Source organism: Diadema antillarum, unplaced genomic scaffold (genome assembly GCF_040938485.1).
Source record: "Diadema antillarum isolate AM-2024a unplaced genomic scaffold, OU_Dant_1.0 scf00000177, whole genome shotgun sequence".
In the NCBI taxonomy this organism is placed as follows: Eukaryota; Metazoa; Echinodermata; class Echinoidea; order Diadematoida; family Diadematidae; genus Diadema; species Diadema antillarum.
This window is the reverse complement of record NW_027271066.1, coordinates 600214-627376: the sequence shown is the minus strand read 5'-3', so window position 1 is coordinate 627376 and position 27163 is coordinate 600214. Positions and strand designations below refer to the sequence as shown.

Here is a 27163-nt window from a genome sequence, read left to right as displayed (position 1 = left end):
TTTAAAACCATGACATGGACTTGAAAGGCAAATGTTCAAAGCAAAACATATCTGAATTTGGGGTAATATTAAGCTTAAACAATAGAGATACGAGCAAATCAATGTCAGAAACAGTACCTCAAAAAAATTAATTCCACTTTTTTGATTTCAGATGATGATATGATGACGTCATGAGTTTTCCTGGCAATATCGGTACTTGAAACGTTATTTCCAATTCATATGCTTTTGTAATATGCAAGAGAAATATAGGGTCAATGGACGATTTAAAGAGCTATGGCGAAATAAACAAAGACATGTTTTTTCACTATATTTGCAGAAAGACGCGCGCGCGGAATTTCAACTTTGACGCCAGTGCATTCCTTTGTTATAGGTCAAAATCGATCGGAAATCAATGAATATTGTTACTCAAAGTATCAAAAATCCAAATCGGTCAAAAAAATTGCATTTTCATGTTAGTTACGCCCTCTGCGCGCGAAATTGCGCGGACGGACAAGCACGCGAGAAAATGTTTGAAACGCTTAAAATTGTCTGAAACTTCGAGATTTCCCATTGGGAAGTCGTTTTGAGCCTTTTAAAATTTTGACGCGTGCGTACGCGCGCGTAATGAAGACCTGGGTAACTAGCGTTAAAAAGTAAGATAGAGCGTGACCTGAACTTTATGTCCACCGAAAATGATACAGAAATGATATCTAGTTATGAAGTTATGATCGATCATGTGACAAGGTCCGAAAATCACAAAATGGCGCCTAGATGACGTCATAGATATGTTACTGTCATGAAAACCTTATTGTGGCTAGATATTGTTATGAGACATGTTGACTGAAAATGTCATGTTATTCCGTAATGTCATTGTTGAGATATTGACGACACAAAATGTGGCAGAAAGAAAGAAGAATAAAAAACGAGACATGAAAACTCGTCACATTGAGGACGAGTTAGGTGATACGCTTGTGGTCATCAGATGACGGTCATCTGCGATCGACAAAGAAAAGAATGTGATATAGGCACCTTGAAAATATATTGAGCGTGCATGCCAAACCGTTTCTGTAACCACTCGGCCACGGGTCATCCACGGAAATGGTAAGACCAAAAAAAAATACACACAACAATGTATAGATATAACAGGGGGAAAGTCAATGCCCACTCAACTATTAAACGTGGCCGTGTGAACATCTATTGCATTGCTAGACGGAAAAGCGGCCTTGTAACGACTGAGGTCGCTATGCCATTTCTGGCAACTTGGGAAAAATACGTCCCGCAGACATAAAACCTATAATCGGCTGGTTTTTGATACCTTGCCTTTAATCACGCACGTGTGCAACCTTACGTCTCTGAGACGTCGCCTTTAACCTCTCAGTCATACGTCTCGACGAGAAAATATGAGGAACGTAAAATTATATGTGAAAGATGACTCAGGAATCGTTTCGTCCATCTTCCATTCTCATTTTCAGTTTTATGCTGCAAAATACTCAACCTGGTGAGAAGATAAAAAAAAAATAAAATGTATGATTACTGCAGCTTATTGTCTCAGCTACAACATACTTACCGTAAGTTTCAGAGGAAATCAAAATCAAGTGAGGTAAAGGTGCTCGAGCGTTATCGAGTCAATGCATGGATAAAAAAACAAAAATCCCCTTTCATAGACATAACGTACAATCTTCGCTGATTTCGATATCTCGCCTTTAACCATACCTTCTAGCATGATGACGTCATCAAATTAGAAAATAACGATATGGACTTGAAAGTTGTTCAATGTATAGCATATTCATCGTACGTTGTCAGTTTGCTATTGACATGACGATCACATGAACATGAGGCAGCTATTAGTACCTGTATGAAATTATTATAGGCATGGTTATCAAATTCCCCTAAAATTTCCTTATAATTGCTTTATTTTTACACACAGTTAAGCTATCCCTTTAAACTCGTCACAGTTTAATTAGAATCATTAACATCATACATTAGTACCATATTCAGTTCCATAGCTGATCACGTTTGCTAATTAATTAAGATTAATTGTCTAGAATGTGTCATATGGCCAACCTGTATACACACGTACACACACACACAATGCTAAATGTATGTATCAAACCTCTGTAACACAACTTTGAACTAACTGTAGGAATTATCGCTGTACTTATCATCTATACTTTTTATCACTATCTGAAACTCCACAAAAACCACTAATTGACAAATAATCATCAATACAGAAGACTGACTTAAAGGAACAATTCAAATACCTTTTTTACAATGTATAGCTTGTTCCATGTATAAATCAGCACAAAGTAACCACGACTACATTGTGTTACTGAATTGATATGAACAAATTTCATTTTATTACAATATTTTTAATCAGTTTGAAAAGCCCAGCCTGCAAAATTTTGCAGCAGTCGAAGTAATGTAGTCTCCAACGCAAAACAAAGGGATACTATGTGAGTGTGTGCGTATAGTTGTGTTTACATGCGGAACATGATTTCTACATGGACGAAGGTGTAGTACTCCATTGAAGAAAAAACAAATTAAAAAAATAATTATTTTCTTTCGTGCTCTTGTGAGGTTCGAACCCGTACGTGTGCAACCTCACGTTTCTGAGACGACGCCTCTAACCACTCGGCCGTACGTCTCGACGAGAAAATTAGAGGAACGTAGATTTATGTACGTGAAAGATGAATCAGGAATCGTTTCGTCCACATTCCATTCTCATTTTCAGTTTTAAATTGCAAAATTGTCAACCTCATGAGGAGATTTCAAAGAATAAAATGCATGATTACTGCAGCTTATTGTCACAGCTACAACATACTTAAGTTTCAGAGGAAATGAAACAAAATCAGCTGAGATAAAGGTGCTTAAACGTTGTTAAGTCAATGTATGGTTTAAAAAAAACTCACCTCCCATAGACAATACACGTAAACTTGTCCGATTTTGCATCTTTACCTTTAATCACAATTTAAGGTATGATGACGTCATCAAATATCAAAAGCATGATATGGACTTAAAAGGCAAATGTTCAAAGTACAACATATCTGAATTTTGGATAATATTGAGCTTAAACAACAGAGATACGAGTAAATGAATGACAGAAACAGTACCTCAAAAAAATTAATTCCACTTTTTTGATTTCAGATGATGATATGATGACGTCATGAGTTTTCCTGGCAATATTGGTACTTGAAACGTTATTTCCAATTCATATGCTTTTGTAATATGCAATAGAAATATAGGGTCAATGGACGATTTAAAGAGCTATGCCGAAATAAACAAAGACATGTTTTTTCACTATATTTGCAGAAAGACGCGCGCGCGGAATTTCAACTTTGACGCCAGTGCATTTCTTTGTTATAGGTCAACATCGATCGGAAATCAATGGATATTGTTACTCAAAGTATCAGGAATCCAAATCAGTCAAAAAAAATGCATTTTCATGTTGCTTACGCCCTCTGCGCGCGAAATTGCGCGGACGGACGCGCACGCGAGAAAATGTTTGAAACGCTTAAAATTGTCTGAAACTTCGAGATTTCCCATTGGGAAGTCGTTTTGAGCCTTTTAAAATTTTGACGCGCGCAAACGCGCGCGTAATGATGACCTGGGTAACTAGCGTTAAAAAGTAAGATAGAGAGTGACCTGAACTTTATGTCCACCGAAAATGATACAGAAATGATATCCAGTTATGAAGTTATGATCGATCATGTGACAAGGTCCGAAAATCACAAAATGGCGCCTAGATGACGTCATAGATATGTTACTGTCATGAAAACCTTATTGTGGCTAGATTTTGTCATGAGACATGTTGACTGAAAATGTCATGTTATTCCGTAATGTCATTGTTGAGATATTGACGACACAAAATGTGGCAGAAAGAAAGAAGAATAAAAACGAGACATGAAAACTCGTCACATTGAGGACGAGTTAGGTGATACGCTTGTGGTCATCAGATGACGGTCATCTGCGATCGACAAAGAAAAGAATGTGATATAGACACCTTGAAAATATATTGAGCGTGCATGCCAAACCGTTTCTGTAACCACTCGGCCACGGGTCATCCACGGAAATGGTAAGACAAAAAAAAATACACACAACAATGTATAGATATAACAGGGGGAAAGTCAATGCCCACTCAACTATTAAACGTGGCCGTGTGAACATCTATTGCATTGCTAGACGGAAAAGCGGCCTTGTAACGACTGAGGTCGCTATGCCATTTCTGGCAACTTGGGAAAAATACGTCCCGCAGACATAAAACCTATAATCGGCTGGTTTTTGATACCTTGCCTTTAATCACGCACGTGTGCAACTTTACGTCTCTGAGACGTCGCCTTTAACCTCTCAGTCATACGTCTCGACGAGAAAATATGAGGAACGTAAACTTATATGTGAAAGATGACTCAGGAATCGTTTCGTCCATCTTCCATTCTCATTTTCAGCTTTATGCTGCAAAATACTCAACCTGGTGAGAAGATTAAAAAAAATAATAAAATGTATGATTACTGCAGCTTATTGTCTCAGCTACAACATACTTAAGTTTCAGAGGAAATCAAAATCAAGTGAGGTAAAGGTGCTCGAGCGTTATCGAGTCAATGCATGGATAAAAAACAAAAATCCCCTTTCATAGACATAACGTACAATCTTCGCTGATTTCGATATCTCGCCTTTAACCATACCTTCTAGCATGATGACGTCATCAAATTAGAAAATAATGATATGGACTTGAAAGTTGTTCAATGTATAACATATTCATCGTACGTTGTCAATTTGCTATTGACATGACGATCGATCACATGAACATGAGGCAGCTATTAGTACCTGTATGAAATTATTATAGGCATGGTTATCAAATTCCCCTAAAATTTCCTTATAATTGCTTTATTTTTACACACAGTTAAGCTATCCCTTTAAACTCGTCACAGTTTAATTAGAATCATTAACATCATACATTAGTACCATATTCAGTTCCATAGCTGATCACGTTTGCTAATTAATTAAGATTAATTGTCTAGAATGTGTCATATGGCCAACCTGTATACACACGTACACACACACACAATGCTAAATGTATGTATCAAACCTCTGTAACACAACTTTGAACTAACTGTAGGAATTATCGCTGTACTTATCATCTATACTTTTTATCACTATCTGAAACTCCACAAAAACCACTAATTGACAAATAATCATCAATACAGAAGACTGACTTAAAGGAACAATTCAAATACCTTTTTTACAATGTATAGCTTGTTCCATGTATAAATCAGCACAAAGTAACCACGACTACATTGTGTTACTGAATTGATATGAACAAATTTCATTGTATTACAATATTTTAAATCAGTTTGAAAAGCCCAGCCTGCAAAATTTTGCAGCAGTCGAAGTAATGCAGTCTCCAACGCAAAACAAAGGGATACTATGTGAGTGTGTGCGTATAGTTGTGTTTACATGCGAACGTGATTTCTACATGGACGAAGGTGTAGTACTCCATTGAAGAAAAAACAAATTAAAAAAATAATTATTTTCTTTCGTGCTCTTGTGAGGTTCGAACCCGTACGTGTGCAACCTCACGTTTCTCAGACGACGCCTCTAACCACTCGGCCATACGTCTCGACGAGAAAATTAGAGGAACGTAGATTTATGTACGTGAAAGATGAATCAGGAATCGTTTCGTCCACATTCCATTCTCATTTTCAGTTTTAAATTGCAAAATTGTCAACCTCATGAGGAGATTTCAAAGAATAAAATGCATGATTACTGCAGCTTATTGTCACAGCTACAACATACTTAAGTTTCAGAGGAAATGAAACAAAATCAGCTGAGATAAAGGTGCTTAAACGTTGTTAAGTCAATGCATGGTTTAAAAAAAACTCACCTCCCATAGACAATACACGTAAACTTGTCCGATTTTGCGTCTTTACCTTTAATCACAATGTAAGGTATGATGACGTCATCAAATATCAAAAGCATGATATGGACTTAAAAGGCAAATGTTCAAAGTACAACATATCTGAATTTGGGATAATATTGAGCTTAAACAACAGAGATACGAGTAAATGAATGACAGAAACAGTACCTCAAAAAAATTAATTCCACTTTTTTGATTTCAGATGATGATATGATGACGTCATGAGTTTTCCTGGCAATATTGGTACTTGAAACGTTATTTCCAATTCATATGCTTTTGTAATATGCAATAGAAATATAGGGTCAATGGACGATTTAAAGAGCTATGCCGAAATAAACAAAGACATGTTTTTTCACTATATTTGCAGAAAGACTCGCGCGCGGAATTTCAACTTTGACGCCAGTGCATTTCTTTGTTATAGGTCAACATCGATCGGAAATCAATGGATATTGTTACTCAAAGTATCAGGAATCCAAATCAGTCAAAAAAAAAATGCATTTTCATGTTGCTTACGCCCTCTGCGCGCGAAATTGCGCGGACGGACGCGCACGCGAGAAAATGTTTGAAACGCTTAAAATTGTCTGAAACTTCGAGATTTCCCATTGGGAAGTCGTTTTGAGCCTTTTAAAATTTTGACGCGCGCAAACGCGCGCGTAATGAAGACCTGGGTAACTAGCGTTAAAAAGTAAGATAGAGCGTGACCTGAACTTTATGTCCACCGAAAATGATACAGAAATGATATCCAGTTATGAAGTTATGATCGATCATGTGACAAGGTCCGAAAATCACAAAATGGCGCCTAGATGACGTCATAGATATGTTACTGTCATGAAAACCTTATTGTGGCTAGATTTTGTCATGAGACATGTTGACTGAAAATGTCATGTTATTCCGTAATGTCATTGTTGAGATATTGACGACACAAAATGTGGCAGAAAGAAAGAAGAATAAAAAACGAGACATGAAACTCGTCACACTGACGAGTTAGGTGATACGCCTGGGGTCATCAGATGTCGGTCATCTGTGATCGACAAAGAAAAGAATGTGATATAGGCACCTTGAAGTTATATTGAGCGTGCATGCAAAACCGTTTCTCTAACCACTCGGCCACGGGACATCCCCGGAAATGGTAAGGCAAAAAAGAAATGTATGGATATTACAGGGGGAAAAAGTCAATGCCCACTCAACAATCGTGGCCGCGTGAACATGTATTGCATTGCTAGACGGAAAAGCGGCCTTCTAACGACTGAGGTCGCTATGCCATTTCTGGCAACTTGGGAAAAATACGTCCCGCAGACATAAAACCTATAATCGGCTGGTTTTGATACCTTGCCTTTAATCACAATTTTCAGTGTAATGACGTCATCAAATTACAAAACAATGACATCGTCTTGAAAGACAATTGTTCAAAGTACAACACCTCATTCGTCGTCATTACATACTATGATCGGTTTGACAAAGTCAACCTGCAAAATTTGCTGCAGTCGAAGCAATGTGGTCTCCAACACACAAAAAAGAGGGATATGGCGTGTGTGTGTGTCTGTGTGTGTGTATAGGTGCGTTTATATACGAACGTGATTTCTACATGGACGAATATGTAATACAAAATTGAAGAAAAAAACAGTGAAGTAGCTAAGTATTTTGTTTCGTGATCTTGTGGGGTTCGAACCCGCAACCTCACGTCTCTGAGACGTCGCCTTTAACTACTAGGCCACACGTCTCGACGAGAAAATATGAGAAAGTTATGGACTTGAAAGACAGTTGTTCAATGTATAACACATTCATCGTACGTTGTCAGTTTGCTCTTGACATGACAATCTATCACATGAATGTGAGGCAGGCATTAGTACCTGTATGAAATTATTATAGGCATGGTTATCAAATTGCCCTAAAATTTCCTTATAATTGCCTTATTTTTACACACAGTTATGCTATCCCTTTAAACTCGTCACAGTTTAATTAGAATCATTAACATCATACATTAGTACCATATTCAATTCCATAGCTGATAACGTTTGCTAATCAATTAAGATTAATTGTCTAGAATGTGTCATATGGCCAACCTGTATACACACGTATATATACACACACAATGCTAAATGTATGTATCAAACATCTGTAACACAACTTTGAACTAACTGTAGGAAGTATCGCTGCACTTATCATCCATACTTTTTATCACTATCTGAAACTCCACAAAAACCACTAATTGACAAATAATCATCAATACAGAAGACTGAATACCTTTTTTACAATGTATAGCATGCCGTCAATCCCTCGTTTGAGGCGAGTCCCCAACCGGGGTGTACCCAAAGTGGGGTGCGTATATTTGTCGTTTGGGAGTTGGGAGTCGAAGTACTTGTCCCAGGGAGGTGGAAGAAACGGCCCTGCTTGTCCATTGCAAATAAACTTTCTGCTCAGGCGTGACAAACCTGGAGGCCAAGCCAGGGTTTGATGACTCCAGCAGCTGTCGTATTACGTAAGAGCATGATAAGGATATCTGCCTGTGGCAGACCATTCAAAGTGAACTCAATTTTCTCTATCCTTTTTAAAGTTTTCAATTTTATATTCTATTGAGAAATTCTATGGTCATCCATTTTACATTTCGAACGAAAAAAATTGACCCGTAAATAACGAAAATACAGGAATAAGAAGGAGAGCATTGCCAGTTTGCCGGTGCTATTTGGCAGTGAGTTACAACGGGGAGGTGAGACTACTCCCTGGTTACAATCAGCCTGCTGACTGGATCGTTGAGAAAGCAGCTGTCGTATTACGTAAGAGCATGATAAGGATATCTGCCTGTGGCAGACCATTCAAAGTGAACTCAATTTTCTCTATCCTTTCTAAAGTTTTCAATTTTATATTCTATTGAGAAATTCTATGGTCATCCATTTTACATTTCGAACGAAAAAAATTGACCCGTAAATAACGAAAATACAGGAATAAGAAGGAGAGCATTGCCAGTTTGCCGGTGCTGACAATGTGCTATTTGGCAGTGAGTTACAACGGGGAGGTGAGACTACCTCCCTGGTTACAATCAGCCTGCTGACTGGATCATTGAGAAAGAGAGAGAGAGGGAGAGAGAGAGAGAGGGAGAGCGAGGGGGAGAGAGGGAGGGAGAGGGGGGAGAGATGGGGGAGGGAGAAGGGGAGAGCAAAATGGAATGACAATAGTTCCGGTCACTACAGTACAGGCATGCTCTGTCTGCATACGCTGAATGTCTACACTCACACACACACACGTACACACACACACGCACCATGGAGCTACATGGGCCATGCCAAAACCAAAACAATCTCCTCCTCTCGCGGTGCCCCCCCCCCCCTCCTGTGGCGCTGTGGCGATGACTGATGCTTAGATTAGGCCAGGGTCAAGAAACAGGTGTTTTATATCTTTGACTTTAAGTCATTGATTGCCAAGATATGCACTGGCATTATTTACTGGGGTGTAGCCTCTTCAAACGAGAGATTTGCGTCATGGCTTGTTACATGTATAAATCAGCACAAAGTAACCACGACTACATTGTGTTACTGAATTGATATGAACAAATTTCATTTTGTTACAATATACTATATCAGTTTTGAAAGCCCAGCCTGCAAAGTTTTGCAGCAGTCGAAGTAATGCAGTCTCCAACGCAAAACAAAGGTATACTGTGTGAGTGTGTGCGTATAGGTGTGTTTACATGCAAACGTGATTTCTACATGGACGAAGGTGTGGTACTCCATTGAAGAAAAAAAGTAAAAATAAAAATTATATTCTTTCGTGCTCTTGTGAGGATCGAACCCGTACGTGTGCAACCTCACGTTTCTAAGACGACGCCTCTAACCACTCGGCCATACGTCTCGACGAGATAATTAGAGGAACGTAAACTTATGTACGTGAAAGATGAATCAGGAATCGTTTGGTCCGCATTCCATTCTCATTTTCAGTTTTAAATTGCAAAATTGTCAACCTCATGAGGAGATTTCAAAGAATAAAGTGCATGATTACTGCAGCTTATTGTCACAGCTACAACATACTTAAGTTTCAAAGGAAATGAAGCAAAATCAGCTGAGATAAAGGTGCTTAAACGTTGTCAAGTCAATGCATGGTTTCTAAAAAAATCACCTCCCATAGACATAACACGTAAACTTGTCCGATTTTGCGTCTTTACCTTTAAACACAATTTAAAGCATGATGACGTCATCAAATTTCAAAACTATGACTTGGACTTGAAAGGCAAATGTTCAAAGTACAACATATCTGAATTTGGGATAATATTGAGCTTAAACAACAGAGATACGAGCAAATGAATCTCAGAAACAGTACCTTAAAAAAATTAATTCCACTTTTTTGATTTCAGATGACGATATGATGACGTCATAATGTTTTATGGAAATAATGATACTTGAAACGTTATGTCCAATTTATATGCTTTTGTAATATGCAATAAAAACATAGGGTAACCAGACGATTTAAAGAGCTATGGCAAAATAAACAAAGACATGTTTTTTCACTATATTTGCACATAGACGCGCAGGCGAAATTTGAACTTTGACGCAAGTGCAATGCTTTGTTATTTGTCAGAATCGATCAGAAATCAATGGATATTGTTACTCAAAGTATCAGGAATCCAAATCAGTCAAAAAAAGTGCATTTTCATGTTACTGACGCGCTGTGCGCGCGAAAACGCGCGGACGGACGCGCGCACGCAAAATCGTTTGAAACGCTTAAAATTGTCTGAAACTTCGAGATTTCCCATTGGAAAGTTGTTTTGAGCCTTTTAAAAGTTTGACGCGCGCTTACGCGTCCTAGATGACGTCCTAGGTAATTAGGATCAGAGAAAGAAAGATAGAACGTGACCTGAACTTTATGTTCACCGAAAATGATACAGAAATGACCTTTAGTTATGAAGTTATGATCGATCATGTAACATGGTCCGAAAATCACAAAATGGCGCCTAGATGACGTCATAGATATGTTACTGTCATGAAAACCTTATTGTGGCTAGATATTGTCATGAGACATGTTCCCTGAAAATGTCATGTTATTCCGTAATGTCATTCTTGAGATATTGATGACACAAAATTGTCCAGAAAGAAAGAAGAATAAAAAGAAATAAAGAGAGATTTTGACAATCACAATAGGTGATACGCTGATAGCGTATCACCTAAAAAGAGAAATTTTGACAATCACAATAGGTGATACGCTGATAGCGTATCACCTAAAAAGAGAAATTTTGACAATCACAATAGGTGATACGCTGATAGCGTATCACGTAATAATAATAATAATAAAATATTAGTGTAACATACAGACCCCTAACGTTAGTATAGACGTAGGTGTCCAACATATCGACACTGTATGGTAGCCCTACTAGTCTACATATCGACCACCTTCTTTTGAACCGACCGCAAATAGATCTAGAAAATTCGCGCACTGAAAGTACGCACTTCTCTGCGCGCACAGCACATAAAATGGATTGGCTTTGAATCAAAGATAGTAGAGATAACAAGATACGAAGGCGCGCGATAACAATGGACACAAAATGGCTACCCTACATGACGATACAAAAGAGAGCTAAGTACAAACTCAGTATACCTAGAAACATCATTCATTTCCAAAGGTAGGGTAACATCCCCAGTATTCGGTCACTTATTGACTTAAGGCAAAAGCTTTTTTGCAATATTTTTCAAACTAAAATAATACATACATACATCATATCTACAGCAATGTATGTGAAATATATCAAATTTCTTTAATCTCAACTTTCATTTTGTTAAATATCTCACAGAATTGCACAAAATCCTGAAATATTTCACCTTGAAAATTCCCCAGTATACGGTCATCGGCTCCAGTATTCGGTCACGCGATGTGCGTGTTCAAAGTCAATGCGTGTTCAAGGCAGCTGAAAAATGCGCGCACGCTCTACCTTGTTGGCGCAAAATTGCTTCGGGGACGTTGCGGCGACCGTTGGTGACCGAATACTGGGGCCTCGGCACTTGCATTCAACCCTTGTACATTGGGACACTGTGTCGGCACGTACGGAAATTTTGTTTTTCTTTTGTGTTTTTGAGGATACCATTACACTCCAAGCTTGCGATAAGCGAAAAATCCCGTGAGAGAACGGCTATTTCTTGATTTTTAGCGCTTTTTCGGCGACCCATACTCTTAAAACTGGGCCTTATCCGCGCGCGCTTTTGGAAAGTAGCGCCGATTCTGCACTTTTGACGGTAAAATTTGGGATTTTGGATGGATTTTTGGAGAGGGCTAAGGGAGTTTCCTGTTGTGAATGAGTGTGCAAGTATGTGAATTAGTGTGATTTGCGTGTGTTGTGACAGTTGAACTTACTGGCTGGTGACTAGTGATAAGTGACCGAATACCGGTGGCTGACCGAATACTGGTGCCCTTACCCTAGTGGTATTTTTATTATCTTAAAAAGATTTAAAAATCATAGTCGTAGCTTTTTTTCGATTAAGGGTATTATTTTGAAGAACGGGATTTTAAAGTAATAAGGATTATTTCGTGGAGGTAAAAATTTGGCAACAACATGATCTCACAATCAAAGACGCTTGATAAACAACAACATCTTCAAAGACAGCGCGTCTCAGGCAAAGGCGCCCATCACCTGAGACGCGCTGTCCCTGAAGCCGCTGCTGTTATTTATCAAGTGTCAATACAGCGTGTCTCAGGTGACGTGCGTAATACGCATGAGGACCGCGCGCTGTCCATTTGTTTTGTACAGGATTAGCGTGCACTTTCGTGTCTTATTAGTTAAGCGTCTTTGCTTTGAATGTAGATGAGGATGGTGTGGGAAAACGCGATAATATACTGTTCATTAATGGTTTTAATCAAGGACAAAATTTCGAATGAATATTTTCACCGAATCGTAATGACAGCACAATGTAATGTCTATGGAAGTTTCTAAAAGGCTTCTAAAAAGCTTCGTACAACACGGTGTTCAATACAACTCGGTTTGCGTGCATTGTCAATGCAAAAACAGTGGTCGATCCTAATAACGCGATTTACCGCGGGGAGCTGAAACGAGGCCACGCAAGTTCGTCGGCGATATTTTTGCACCGAAACTTCGAATCGAAAAGGGAACAACGGCATTTGATAGAGCTGGATTTTCTCAATCACGTAGGTCAAGTTTTTTATGTGAATTTCAGTGTTAAATATTCTTATCAAGCAAATAAACATTAGGCGGTCGATGAGTAGTAGGTCCGACCTTACATTGAAAACAAACCCCTTCTGTTTGCACTATGGTTTGGCTGCCATTTATAGGCCATGTAACGTTACACAGTTGAAGCAGCGCCTCAGTCAACACAGCGCAAGCGCAGATCCCCGACATGCATAATTCATGTCACCCCAGAACCCACCGTGAATGCCTGCCGCTCCACCGCTCAACTCCCGATTGCCTACAGAATATCGTTATCTCGACTATCGGCTGTGCGATCGCAGCAAGGAGAGAGCTAAAAATATCTTGGCCTCTTCTCTCTCGGGCTCTCTCCGCTCTGCGATGCGCTTGCAGGGTCTTACCCCGTTGCTGATTGGCTGAGCCACGACTGCATTGGCCGTGTGTATTGTGTGCATCGTGTCTCGCTTGCTGCATCGCTAGCATGCAAAGTGCGTGTAGTCACTGCACACTATCCCGCTCTCGTAACCCGTTTGTATGTACTCTATAACAGCCTCGCAGCGCACCGCTGGTATCGGGTAGGTCGCTCGCTACGGAAATCTAACATCTTAAACATTGATCTATGCACTTCAAACATCCTCGCACATACATTGCACATACTCGCACGCGGTAAAAGTAGTATCAAAACACAGATAAATCGCTCTAGAATCCATAAAAAAATATCACGAGGATGAAAAAAAATTGCATGTATGACCAAAACTACTCCTTTGATGACATATTCCTGGCACAGATTGCCGGAAAATTCCATATTATAGGGCGAAATTATACGAAAAATTTGCGTTGTTTTCCAATAAGCAACGGAGGTGTACGTGGTATCAACGTAAAGCTTATGAATGGAAGAAAGCGATGATGTCATTTTCGGAAGGCATTGTGGGAGAGCAAGCTGATCAATAAGGGAAAACCTTTCATAGTTGAAAGCGATAGCAAACCGATCATCAACCGATACTAGTTTGCCGTCGTCTGCTATGGTAGGGATCAACGGCATGGTGCGTGCAGTGCGCCGAGCGAGACATGACGTCATTGCTCATGAACGGTGGGAGTCCAAACCGTAGTGGTTTGCTGCATTACACATACAGGACGAACATTCAGTGATTCACCATTCACACACGCGCATTCGTGCACATGAGACTAACAAACGTTAGATTTCTATATCCATGTTTGTATATGGTTGGACCTACATCTGCTCATCAACAACCTTTATTTGTAACCACTAGGGTAAGAGTACCAGTATTCGGTCACCTACTGGTCTTCGGTCACTTACGTTGTATCACTAATCACCAGCCAGTAAGTTCTCCTACTGTCAAAACACACGCAAATCACATCAATTTACATTCGCAGTACAACTAGACTCTACTTGTAATGGGCGCGCTGGGGTCGACTTCACCCGCTTGGCCGAGTTTACTCATAACTACGGTACTTCCACTACCAGTACCACACTCTTTCACAACAGGATATGTCAGGAAACTCCCTAGGCTTAGCCCCCTCCAAAAATCCATCCAAAATCCCATATTTCACCGTCAAAAGTGCAGAATCGGCGCGACTTTTCAAAAGCGTGCGCGGATAGAGCCCAGTTTTAAGAGTACGGGTCGCCGAAAAAGTGCTAAAAATCGAGAAATACATTGTACGCCGTTCTCTTGCGGGATTTTTTGCTTTTCGCAAGCTTGGAGTGTGATGGTATCCTCAAAAACACAAAAGAAAAACAAAATTTCTGTACGTGCCGATGCAGTGTCTCAATGTACAAGGGTTGAATGCAAGTGCCAATTCCCCAGTATTCGGTCACCAGCAACGGACGTCGCAACGTCGCCGATGCAATTTGTGTACCACCAAGTCCAAGGTAGTGCGTGGCGCGTTTTTCAGCTGCCTTGAACACGCATTGACTTTGAATGTGCATATCGCATGACCGAATACTGGTCGCGGTGACCATATTCTGGGGACTTTTCAAAGTGATATATTTTGGGATTTTGTGAAATTCTGTGTGATATTTAAAGATAATAAAAAGTTTTGGTACTTCAAAAGTTTCCTTGAATTTCCTTGTCTTAGTTTGTGTTTCAGGTTAAAGTACCTTTCATATAACTAACACTGTGAGACTTACTCGCCCCAAAGTGCTCTCATTTCTTAGTAATCATGCAATTAACTGCGACCAGCAGCCCCATACGCATAGCGACCAGCAGTCCCATACGCATAGCGTAATCGGGCTTCGCATTGTAGCATTCAGGATCATGACAGATTTAGTATCGCAGGGTAAATGTCAACTTAAAATCCCAAAAATTCTTCAATTTGAAGACTTACCAATTAAGTTGAAGTATTGAAAACAGGCTTCGGGCAACGTTTGGTTCTGCATATAGTCCCTTTCTGTTCGAATTGATGACTGAATGTGACTCGGTCGACAGGACCTTGGGAGAGCTACATACACTGAATACTACAGCCAGTGTATGCGAACACATCACATGCGCACAAATTTCAAATCCATGAACGGATAAGATGTTTGTGTGCGCATGCGCTGGCCATAGTATTCAGTGTATGTAGCTCTCCCAAGGTCCTCTCGACCGAGTCACATTCAGTCATCAATTCGAACAGAAAGGGACTATTGGCAGAACCAAACGTTGTTCGAAGCCTGTTTTCAATACTTCAACTGAATTGGTAAGTCTTCAAATCCAAGAAATTTTTGGATTTTAAGATGACATTTACCCGCGATACTAATTCTGTCATGATCCTGAATGCTACAATGCGAAGCCCCATTACGCTATGCGTATGGGGCTGCTGGTCGCAGTTAGCTACGCGTACAATGGGCTGCACGCTGCTGGTCGCAGTCAGTGGTTTCGTACAATAGTTATCGACGCGGTACCGCGACGGCTCTGGTACGAAACCATTATTGCATGATTACTAAGACATGAGAGCACTTTGGGGCAAGTAATTCTCACAGACAACGTACTTTAACCTGAAACACAAACCAAGACAAGGAAATTCAGGGAAGCTTTTGAGGTATCAAAACTTTTTATTATCTTTAACAATTTAAAAATAGAGATTAAAGAAATTTGATATATTTCACATATATTGCTGTAGATATGATGTATATACGTGTATGTATTATTTTAGTTTGAAAAATATTGCAGAAAAGTTTAAATGACCGAATACTGGGGGTTTTACCCTATTTCACAGAAAATATTCAACAGATTTACCTCAATTTCGTCTCACTTTGGGAGAAAATACCGCAGATCCTTACCCCATGCTCAGATTGTCGCTCCGTATCCTACACACGTAAATCTCTGCGATAAACACACGGGAGGTTTTTTTTCGTGCGCCCGTGGTACAGTAGCTCATTTTTTAAACCGACCGCCCGTTTTCCCATTGAAAAGCACGTAAATCCAGTGTAAGTGAATGGGCAAATATGTGTAAACAATAATTATGTGTATTACTAATGAGGATTTTCTTCAATTCTTTTTCCTCCTGTTCCTCAGGTTATTTACCTCTGTATCCCCCTAATTTTTCTTGATTTGTATCCATGTTCGAATGTTCCAGCGTATTTTTTACTTTATACGCGAGAAAGCCATTGCGCGAGGATGGTTGATCTAAAAATAGGTGGTCGATGAGTAGTAGAGGTTCTAGAATTACTATACACCACGCAGTGATTTGGGCTTTTTGCATTCTTCACTATCATTAGGCCAGGGATGTGACTGTTTAGAGATGTTCAGTTTTCTAGACTTCTACAAAATTAGACTTGTTAGAGGATCTAGAGTAAAACTCCCAGTTTTCGGCCAGCCTTCAGAATCTGGACATTCAGTCACTAATAATACAAGCCAGCAAATTCTACTGTCACAACACATGCACATCACTCAGTTATCACATCGTTTCACATACTGGCATTTGTACACAGCCCAGTCGCTGTATAAATAGTGACAGGGCTGTACCAGAGCGGCCCAAGACACAAAGAGAGCTCAGCAATCGCTTTACGATCGCTTTGAGTTTTGATACTTGACATCACTTTTTGTCACCTCAAACTCATTGAATGTAATCTTCATAAATGACACTACTTGTAGCTACACTGTTATCGATATTGACAAACACATTTCACAACTTACCGAAAATGAAGATTATATGCAGCATGTGCAAACGGTACATCTGATAATCGGGAGTTCATGCGATTGGGAAAATGCACTTTTAAAGGTCACGCTGTTGACCGTGCTGCTACTAAAGAGTGCATGCACGCAATGGATCGCTGCTCTTCCAGCCACGCAGGCGCGCGCATAATTTGCAGATTGGCCAACGCGCAATTTTGAATTCTGCAACGATGAACCCCGACGGTCAGGGATTGCCCTAAAAAGTGTCCTTTTTTTGTTTGTTCCATGGACTTATCGCGAGGGCTCTCTATGGACTTATACCTTCTGTAATATAAGCATGCACTTAACATGAGTAACGTATACATGTTTATAAGTAACATATAAATTGTTATAAGTTGTGTTGTGGTTCCCCGATTTGATGGCGAGGCCCCGTCTGTCTGATGCCGTGCTTTGCACGGCGTCTGGTCGGGCTAATACTGGCACACTCATTCACCACAGGAAAGTGCCTGCTGAGTCACCTCCAAAAATCCATCTAAAATCCCAAATTTTGTTGTCAAAAACGCAGAATCGGCGCAACTTTTCCAAAGTGCGTGCAAATTAGGTCTCATCAGGGTCAGGGTCGCCAAAAAAGCGCTAAAAGTTGAAAAATTACGCTGTTCTGTTCCAAGATTTTTCGCTTATCGCAAGCTCAGAGTGTGATGGTATCCTCAAGAATACAAGAGAAAAAAAAAATCTCTCCACTGTACGTGCTGATGCCAACAAGGTATGGTGCGCTCTTGTTTTTCAGCGGCCTTGTATGCGTATTGACATTGAACACGCACAGTGCATGTCCGAATTTAGGAGAGGCTGTCCGAATTCTAGGGAATTGACAAGGTGATAATATTAAGGGATTTTGTGAACTTTTATGATTTATTTAACAGAATCAATATTTGGAAAAGTAGTTTGATATATTTAACATTCATTGTTATATATAATTTTGAAGAGTATTATTTTAGTTTGACAAATATTGCAGAAAAGCTTAAGTGTCCGAAAACTTGTGGTTTTACTCCAGAAATCTGGAATAAAAACCCCAGTTTTCAGTTTTCTATAGATAATGCTAGTCTGATTCATTTACTCTGATTCATATTGAATCTTTCTTTCCTTTTTCAGGCCCAACACTTTGTTTTCCCTGTGGAACAACTATGAAGCCAGACTACCATCTACTTACTATCAGAGGAAAGTCATTGAGATGGGAGATTTTCTTGTGTCATTGAAGGTAACTTTTATGAAAAGCTCTAGCCTCTACGCTTGACCTTGCAGGATGTCAAATGAAAACTTGCATCATTTCCCTTCATGACCTCAGAAGATGTCTAGTCATTAAATATTTCAATGATCTTAATTCTGATCTAAAATACATACCAACTAGGATCTAGATGACATCCAAAAGCTCTTGATCCATGTATTAACATATTACAATAAGTGTTCACTCTTTCAAATTCATAGATTTCATATGCATAGAACATTGTTGTACTGTTGGATGGTTCAGGGCACCGTTTCATGAAAGTTGTCAGCCCTGGCAAGTTGTCAGTCTCTAGCAATCACCATAATATTGTAGTAACAGTCAGTGACTGAACTTCACAGGCAATCAAAACCAAGGATTTTATGGAAATCATCAGAGCCTGACAGCATGTCAGGGCCGACAACTTTCATGAAATGGTGCCCTGGTGTACAGCTGGCAATCAGTAAAAGCTCATAGAGACATGAAAATGTCAAGCGTTAACACTCTCAGAGTCAAAATCTTTTATGCTGCCGTACACCTACATTTAGACATGTAGCTGTAAATAGTTACACGCTTTGTCTCAGCAATTTGTACATTGGAACCTCCCCAGTAAAAAGGGGGGGGGGGGAATGGATGTTCCTCACTTGATTAAAGACATATGTAATTCAGTGCAAAATGCTGTTGCTTCTGATGCTTCTGTGAAGTGTTTCAGGATAATTTGGATTTTTTTCCCCCTCTGTCATACAGGAGTACAACCTTGCTGTCTGGCAGTGCTATGGCCGTTACCTGGACCAGTTTGGAGACCAGCACATAGAGGACATTGTTGATATCAAGACAGTGAAAGAGATCTTCTTTCCAGATGGTTTGGAGACAGACAATGCGAGCTTGACCGTAAGTAGCTTTATCTCCCTCATACCTCTCAATCCATACTTTTCCTATTTTTGAATAAAAAATAAGAAATATGCTTTCTCAGAAGTGCAGTATTGTACTTATGTGATACGTACAATGCAGAACTTTGTTGGTGCTTCTCAAATTTTGAAAATTGTACATGTCTCAACTTTTTCTTCACTTTTGAATAGAATGAGTGCATGTATGAATGGGCGAGTGCGTTAATCCCAAACAATGTTGTCCTTTGTGCAATTGCTATGTGTCCCAGTCTGCATATCTTAGACATGTGTTTCTTGTGCAGTTTCATTCTGTTGACCAGATACATGTCCGTCATTTTATGTTTGCAGTTTCGGGCGCTGTATGGAAAGAGCATATGCAACTACCAGCTAGTCTTGATGACAGACCCCAAGCTACAGAACACCCAGTCGGTAGGGTTGTGTCTGAAGATCCTGGCCTTTCTCAGACTCATCACCCAGGTGGTCTTGCCTCGAGAGCCCCTCTGCTGGTTGGTCTACAATGGTACGTAGGCTTCCTCTTTTTTTTTTCATAGAAGGGTACTTGACAGTATTTATGGCTCTTAATATTTCTTTTGTCTGAACTGTGAATCAGGATATCTGTTGACTCGCTCATCGCAGTATCACAGGAATATTCAGTTGATAGCCTCATCTCCTGTTTTTCATACTTTCCCACAGGTACCATTCATATCTACAGCGTCTCCAGACATTTGATGACCCTGGGGCACTCAGCACAGGTATTTGTACTCTACGCATCGTAATTTTGACTCTGTTTCTTCACTGTATCAAAAATAAAAGTGTGAAATAGAACTGAAAGTTAAAGCATAACACAGAATATCTGCATTGGTTTGTTTTTGCATCTTATCTTCATATTTGAAGAGACTCCCATTACAATTTTGCTCAAACTTTGCACAAGTGAGTTTTTTTTTTTATTGTTTCTTTTTAAGCCCGTACGTAGATATTGGTACATGACATAAGTGATGAACATTGCAACTTAAATGCATGAAATATATATATATATATATATATATATATATATATATATATATATATATATATATATATATATATATATATATATATATATATATATTTATGTATATATGGGAAGCGTGACAATATCTATTTGTTATTTATGGATGCTTGGATGTTTCGGTTGTCAAGCTAGTATTTGTCTATGAGCATGTGCAAGTATGATCACCTCATAATTCTTACCCTTGCACACTCACAGATTCTAAGGTGATTTTTAACTACATTGCTTGTCTTTATGCAGTAGCAATATAGACAAAAGACAATGCTTGGGTAATACAAATCCTGGAGTGTTAATACTGCTTGGTTTGTGCAGGTTCTGGAATTCCTGCTCTGGGCGTGTATGTGCATGGAAAACTCCATCCCCCTGATGTCTGTGCGCTACCTCCAATGGAGAACCACTCTTTACACAGCTGTCTGCCAGTGCTACTTTGACTGCAAGGCTCCTCAGCAAGCAGAGGTGAGTGATCTTTTTTATCATTAAAACTCTGCAAGACAATTGTTTCGATTCTGCTTAATCTATTCAATCATGGCAGAATAAGAAAATATATTAGCACGTATGTATATTTCTCTTCTAATTATATTTGACTTTTCTGTGTAGTGCTGTGCAGTATTATTAGTATTATATTAGTTGCTGTACGTAATTGACAGATGAGATTTTTTTTTTCTTTAGCTCACCCACCATTTTTATGTAGGGTTGATTTTGTAAGTTTTTATTAATCAACTCTTTTATGTGTGGACCTGATCAGTTTTGTAGTGTTCTTATTCTTGATGGTTCGAAAGGTGTATTTTGTATTGCTGAAAACAATGTTTGTTGGTTGGTAATTTAAATTACATCTTGTTGCTATTCATTTCAATATCCTAAATTCCATTACTATTTGCCCAGAACTTTGCCCGGCGTGCTCTAAGCAAGGTGAATGACCTGAGCCAGTTAGAGAAGATCAGCTCTGCCCAGCCCAGTGTGGAGGTTGAGATGGTTTTCAGGCAAGCCACAGTGAAGGTAAGTGGTTTGTCAGTGATGTTATTGTATTTACCATATCATTCATATCCACTTCTGTAGACTCTAAAATTTTTGTTGTACATATCTTCAATCTGTCAAACATATCTATGATTATACATAAAATTGAATTTCAATTTGGATGTGCAGTTATGTATCATTTATCTGTCTATCTTCTCAGTAAGAATTTGCAAGACTTTTTTTTTGTGGGGGGGGGGGCATCATGGTATGCATCATAATTATTTAATGTTACCCACAGAATGGACATATATAATATTAACAAGAGATGATTATAGAATTCTGACTCAAGTGTCGGTGAATGACAGTAATTGTGGGATAGGTCATTATTGTATGACTGAAATAGACGTGTAAGCTTTACAAGTGTCATACCATTTGGTTTGCAGCTTGTCAACATGATGTACAGATGTACTTTGTTTGATCATTTGCTAGTGATCATCCTGTTTCCGAGAAGTATACTGTGTGGCTGAGAAGAACTTTATACTTGACTGTTTTCACTTCTCATTGGCAGCTTGGCATCATGGTGTACAGACGATCCGTCTTTGATCGGAAACGACCCAAGGGCCTCCTTCGTCCCAAGACCAGGAGCAATGTGAAAGATTCTCAATCGGTAAATGATGCAATTCATGTAAATTCCAGTTGCAGAAGTAGATCACACCACAGCTTACGAGACCTGGGTTGATCTTTATCTTTTGAAGGCTAAAACTAAAACGTATTTTTGTTTTTCCCTGATCGAAAATTCTTATTCTATGTAGTTTTGATATTCATAAGAAATGTCAATAAGAATATTTGATTGCCTCTTTGAAACATTAATAGAAAATTGACAGATGGCTTAGATAGATAGTAATTAGATATGAATAACAGACAGAGCTGTGTCCTATATGGGATGCATGATTCCCCATGGAAAAAAAAAAATCTACCAAAAAGTTTTGTGCAACATAATATTTTGAGTGAAACTTTTATGGAGCCTGATGTTCAAACGCCAGTCCATAAACTGAGAAAGAGGAAATGTACAAGGTGGAAAGAATTCTAATTTATTGTATTATTGTGTTGCATGCTTCAGAGTATTTGACTGCAAGGTTGTTGACCCCTCAAAAACGGCAGTGATTTGCTTGGTCTGGACTATTCCTTTTTCTTCATTATTTGATGTATACTTATCAATATACAGTGAAAGGTAATACGCTATTATGTTCCATGAGATCTTGTGTCAATGGTGAGAGACAAATCAATATAATGTATGGATTGTGAATATGATTTGACCACAAACAATGCACCCCTTAGCCCACGGAGGTACGCACTGTCACCTTGGTTGCCAGTGATGGACGCCTCATTTGGCACAAAACAACCAAACAGCGGCTCGATGACCTTGTTAAGAAACAGGGGAACGTAAGTAGACCGGGTTTCAGAACGCCTACCACTACTCACATCCTCACTGAGTGCTGATTCAAACATGGCTGTTAACATCCACTTCACATCGGTTTGCTGTGAGCGTGATTGTCTCGTGCTTGTCAATATCATGGACTTTTGCTGGTGTAAACTAATTTTGTCATATTGTCAGCTATCTAATCCTTAAGGCATCCCTTGAAATGAAAATATTTTTGTCCATAAACCTTTCAATTTTGTGTTGTTACCTGTATGCATTGTAACTTATATCCACTAAAAACGTAAAATATATTCGAGCAATTAACACTACAGATGAAAACAGTTTACCATCGTGTATTACCAGCATAGTATGTCACAGTTCAGCTAGATATTAATTTCAAACACTATTCTCTTTGTGATGTTGTTGCCTCATTTGAGGTATAACTGCAGAGTGAGAACTTTTTTGTTTGGGGGGGGGGGGGAGGGGTCAGGGTGCACATGCATTGTTTAACATGATTGGCATATAGCATATATTTATATACCCTATATACATCAGAATATATCATGCCTCATCTCAAGTGCTGCATTTAGATTATTGCTCAATATGTGGGAATGATTGTCACATTAGTACAGTAAAGGGATTTTTGGTAGCATCAAGGCAGTTGTCTTTTGTTAGTCAAAAAAACAAAACAAAACAAAACAACCAACAACTTAGAATTCTAACTTACAGTTGTTGCAAGTTGATTTTGTCCCTTATGGATGTACATACATCTCAAGTGAGTATGTGATTTACTCCTGACCATTTTTTTTTCCTTGTCACAATCAACCTTGGAAAACTGAAATTTTAAAGCAAAGAAAGAATATTGAAGGACATATGCCTACTTTAGTAGTCAGAAAAACCATCACATAAGCTTCGTAAAAGACACCTAGCTGACATAAACGATACTTGACTATGGTGCATTTGAGATGGAGCATTATGAACTTCAAGCCTGTCAACCTCAACATGATGTATTCCTTCAGGCCGTCATTAGTGCTTATCTTTCTTTGATTTATGTAATACAAGAAAATTACTGATATATCTGTGCTCTAATGAATTGCTTCGTTTGAGGGAGTATCAATCTGAATTAATACATGTTTGATATCACAGTTGCAAATGTAAACATGCTGGCACTGAAAATGTGACGTGTATTACAGGTGTCATTATTGATTGTAACTCGTAACGACAGTGTGTGTGTCATTAACCACATTCAGTCTTCACCAGTTCACTTATACGTCGTCATTGTCCACAACAGCATGCCATTAATAGTGTGTAAAAATTCACTTTGATATTCCAATCATAAAGAAACTGTGAAACCAATGAGAAATTTTGCACTCATTAAGGCTAATGTATGGCCTTGTTGATGAAGTACATGTGAACACTATCTTATGTGTATATTATAGAATGGGCATATGTAGCAAGACTCCTACAATGTAATTATTGGTCAAAAGCTATGTGTTGATTTTTTACTGGCCGCACACTGAGTCACAGTGGTAAACATGTTATCGCGCACTTGTAGCAAGAGTATGCGCACTTGCAGCAGAGGTCATGCACTATTAAAGCAAGTGTTAGCACACTCAGTATGAGACGTCTATGATTCATCCAGTACTTTTTTTTTCCATGCATAATTTCTGGATACATGATTTTCAGGCTCTTGTCTATGGCAAGCCAAAAGGATCTGCATCCAGTAAATTTGCCATCGGGTAACATGATAGAAAAATGGGTTTTGGGCAAGAAAATTATCCATTCTATAACGTAGATGACGCACATGTCTTTTCATGCGTAAGTGCACGTAATGCAGTAACAATGGAATTTAGCCTCAACCAACTCAGCTTCGCCTTGTGGGTTAAGAATAGTTATTTCATGCACATGATTCTGATTGATGCACTCAGACCTGTGCATCATTTGTATACTGTAAAAGTGGAAATTTTTGCAAAATTTTTCATGTTCATTTGGGTACGTAGGAATGAATTTTTCGTGTTTTCAATTCTACAGAATCAAAAGAATAACATTTTACTTATTACAAGCAAAGACACTTATGCACTTATATTTTCGTGCTGGTTTCATGTTGCACAAAAGTTCCACTTTTACAGTATATTCATTATTTTTTACTTTGATGTTTTCACATTGATGTAGAATTTACACTTTGCTATCAATATTATTGCTTGCCTTGCTTTAAAACATCAACATTCAGCTGCAATGCACATGAGCTTTGCATAACTTTTGAGGTGCTTTTAAACATATCACATAGCTGGTTGGTATTAAAGATAAAGATCAAGCAAAGAGAGAAAGGATGAAGAGGTGTAAGCATATTATGCCTATGCATCACAGACCTGCTTCAGTGTTTTAATTTGCTACTATGATTAATGCAATACACTGAAGAGATGGCAGTTGATATATCTCATACTTGTATATATGCATCATAACTTGCTGGAACTGCTGAGCATTATCAACATTGCCTATGACATACAACACATCTTGAAATTCTGCATTACACTGTAATATAAAATTATGCCTTGCAAATTTGATGCATTACTGATTACGTTTTGTGAGTAAACTACTTGCTCTCAATTCTGATTCTCATTGTTACTCGTCTAATGTTTTGTTTTTTGTTTTTTTTTTTTTGGGGGGTAATGCACTATATTAGCCTTTGTAAGTCTGGAGTGAATAATCAATATGTGCTGATATTCTGACATTTTCTTCCTTGTATCTCTGTATACCAGTGGAGAATCACATTTTAAGTATAGGTGCTGTGCAGTTTGACCAATTAAAGCAGTTTTATCTTTGTCTGTTCTTTACTTCTTTGTATTGCGTGACTTTTGCAATGATACATCGTATGTTGTATGTTTTCTTTTGTGCATTTTTTGTGTGTTTTTGGTACTTTTTTCTTCTCATTTTCCACTCTTGAATGATGTTCACTGTCATGTATGTTAAAGTTTCACATACACTGTATGTTTGACTTTTCAGTGGTGGCACCATGATCCGGACATTTTGGCTTCCATTTTCTTTTTTCTTTTTTCCAAATGAACATTTTGAGAACAATATAAGTGTTTGGTTTGCTCTCTGTATAATTTTGCTATCAAATCTATAGTAGAAAGGAATATCTAATCTTATTGGCTAGGCATATAGCCTTTTAGTGTTTGCTCTCTGAAAATTATGTCAACTTTATTCATCATGCCATCTACAGATTCCCTGGCCCCGAACACCCGTGGAGAAACTTCTGTCCGACATGTTTGAGGGCAGCGCAGCCCAGTTCCTGGCCATCTTGGAGACCCTGGCCGACAGCACCCGCCGGACCCTGCTGACCAGTCCGGCCGCTCCGGACACAGAGGACTACATCCTTGACACCTTCTCTGAGCTCTTCTTTGCTGGAATGGAGATCATTTCTGGTATGATGCAAGTCCAGACTATGTTTTAATGTTGTGGTGTTTGTGTGCATGTACATACGTGTGTCGTGGCTTTGCAAAATTTCTTGAACATTTCTGTTCTCCACAAACCATCACTGCTGTCTTATTTGGAATTGCTATTTGCTACCTGTTCTTGGCTTTGAATTACAATTGTGCAATCAGGGTGACATTTCATCAAGTATTTTGTCAGATATTTTTTTGACAGATTTGCTCTCAGCCAATCAGATGCGAGGATTTCAGTTTAAACAGTCTGTCAGAAAAGAAAAGATAAATGTCTGACAAAACACTTGACAAAATGCCCCTAGTTGTAAATGTCTCAAATTCAAACTTGGTTCAGCCATTGGCATTGTACAATCAATATAGTTTTATACTCAGTTACTAATCATGTATGATAATATATGTTATCCAGTTTTGTAATTTGGTAATGACAGGCAGTTAGGTGAGATAATTAATGTGGCATGGATTCATCACAAAGAAAGTGAAATATTGCCAAGAGTATGGCATCAAGATCGGCTATACATTTAATGAAATAAGTGTCCACTGTGTTTCAAACTTTCATTTGCACATTTGTGCCAAAAGGTGGGGGAGGAAACCGCCCGCGCAACCCTCAGTCGGTCAACGACATCAATCTGTCGGGAGTCGTCCTGGATCGTTCCCTCATCGATCTGGCTGCGGCCGCCGAGGATGGCATCCACATTTCGGCTGTGGTGCGGTTCATTAAGTGGGCCTACAACTACGAGCAGTGGGAGGTGTACGAGGCTCTTGTTCATCCCACAGTGGACTTCTTGAAGGTGGGCAGTCACTGACCTTTTTCTTTTGAGTTACAGGAAAATAAGAAAATCTGTGTAAAAAAAAAATACAGAAGACGAAAAAGTTGCTCTCCTTTGCGTGTATGTGTTTAATTTCATACTTTGAAATTGTCTGAATTTGATGTTCAATTTTGAGAAGATATGTTTCATTGTCATTATTAATGAATATCATAAGCTTTTTTTGATTCATTATAATCTTCTTTTTATTGGGGGGGGGGGTGT

At 38.8% G+C, this 27163-nt stretch overlaps 1 protein-coding gene across 1 annotated transcript in view; it reads left to right on the top strand.

Moving 5' to 3' along the window:
- The window catches only part of LOC139722916 (cilia- and flagella-associated protein 54-like), a 117877-nt gene that overhangs the window by 3575 nt on the left and 87139 nt on the right, over window positions 1-27163 (top strand). The window contains exons 2-11 of the mRNA XM_071634198.1: window positions 18272-18377; window positions 19128-19271; window positions 19616-19787; window positions 19961-20019; window positions 20628-20771; window positions 21198-21311; window positions 21838-21936; window positions 22608-22712; window positions 25913-26114; window positions 26712-26923. Of these exons, the coding sequence (XP_071490299.1) occupies window positions 18272-18377; window positions 19128-19271; window positions 19616-19787; window positions 19961-20019; window positions 20628-20771; window positions 21198-21311; window positions 21838-21936; window positions 22608-22712; window positions 25913-26114; window positions 26712-26923 (1357 nt within the window). The remainder of the gene's footprint in view (window positions 1-18271; window positions 18378-19127; window positions 19272-19615; window positions 19788-19960; window positions 20020-20627; window positions 20772-21197; window positions 21312-21837; window positions 21937-22607; window positions 22713-25912; window positions 26115-26711; window positions 26924-27163) is intronic.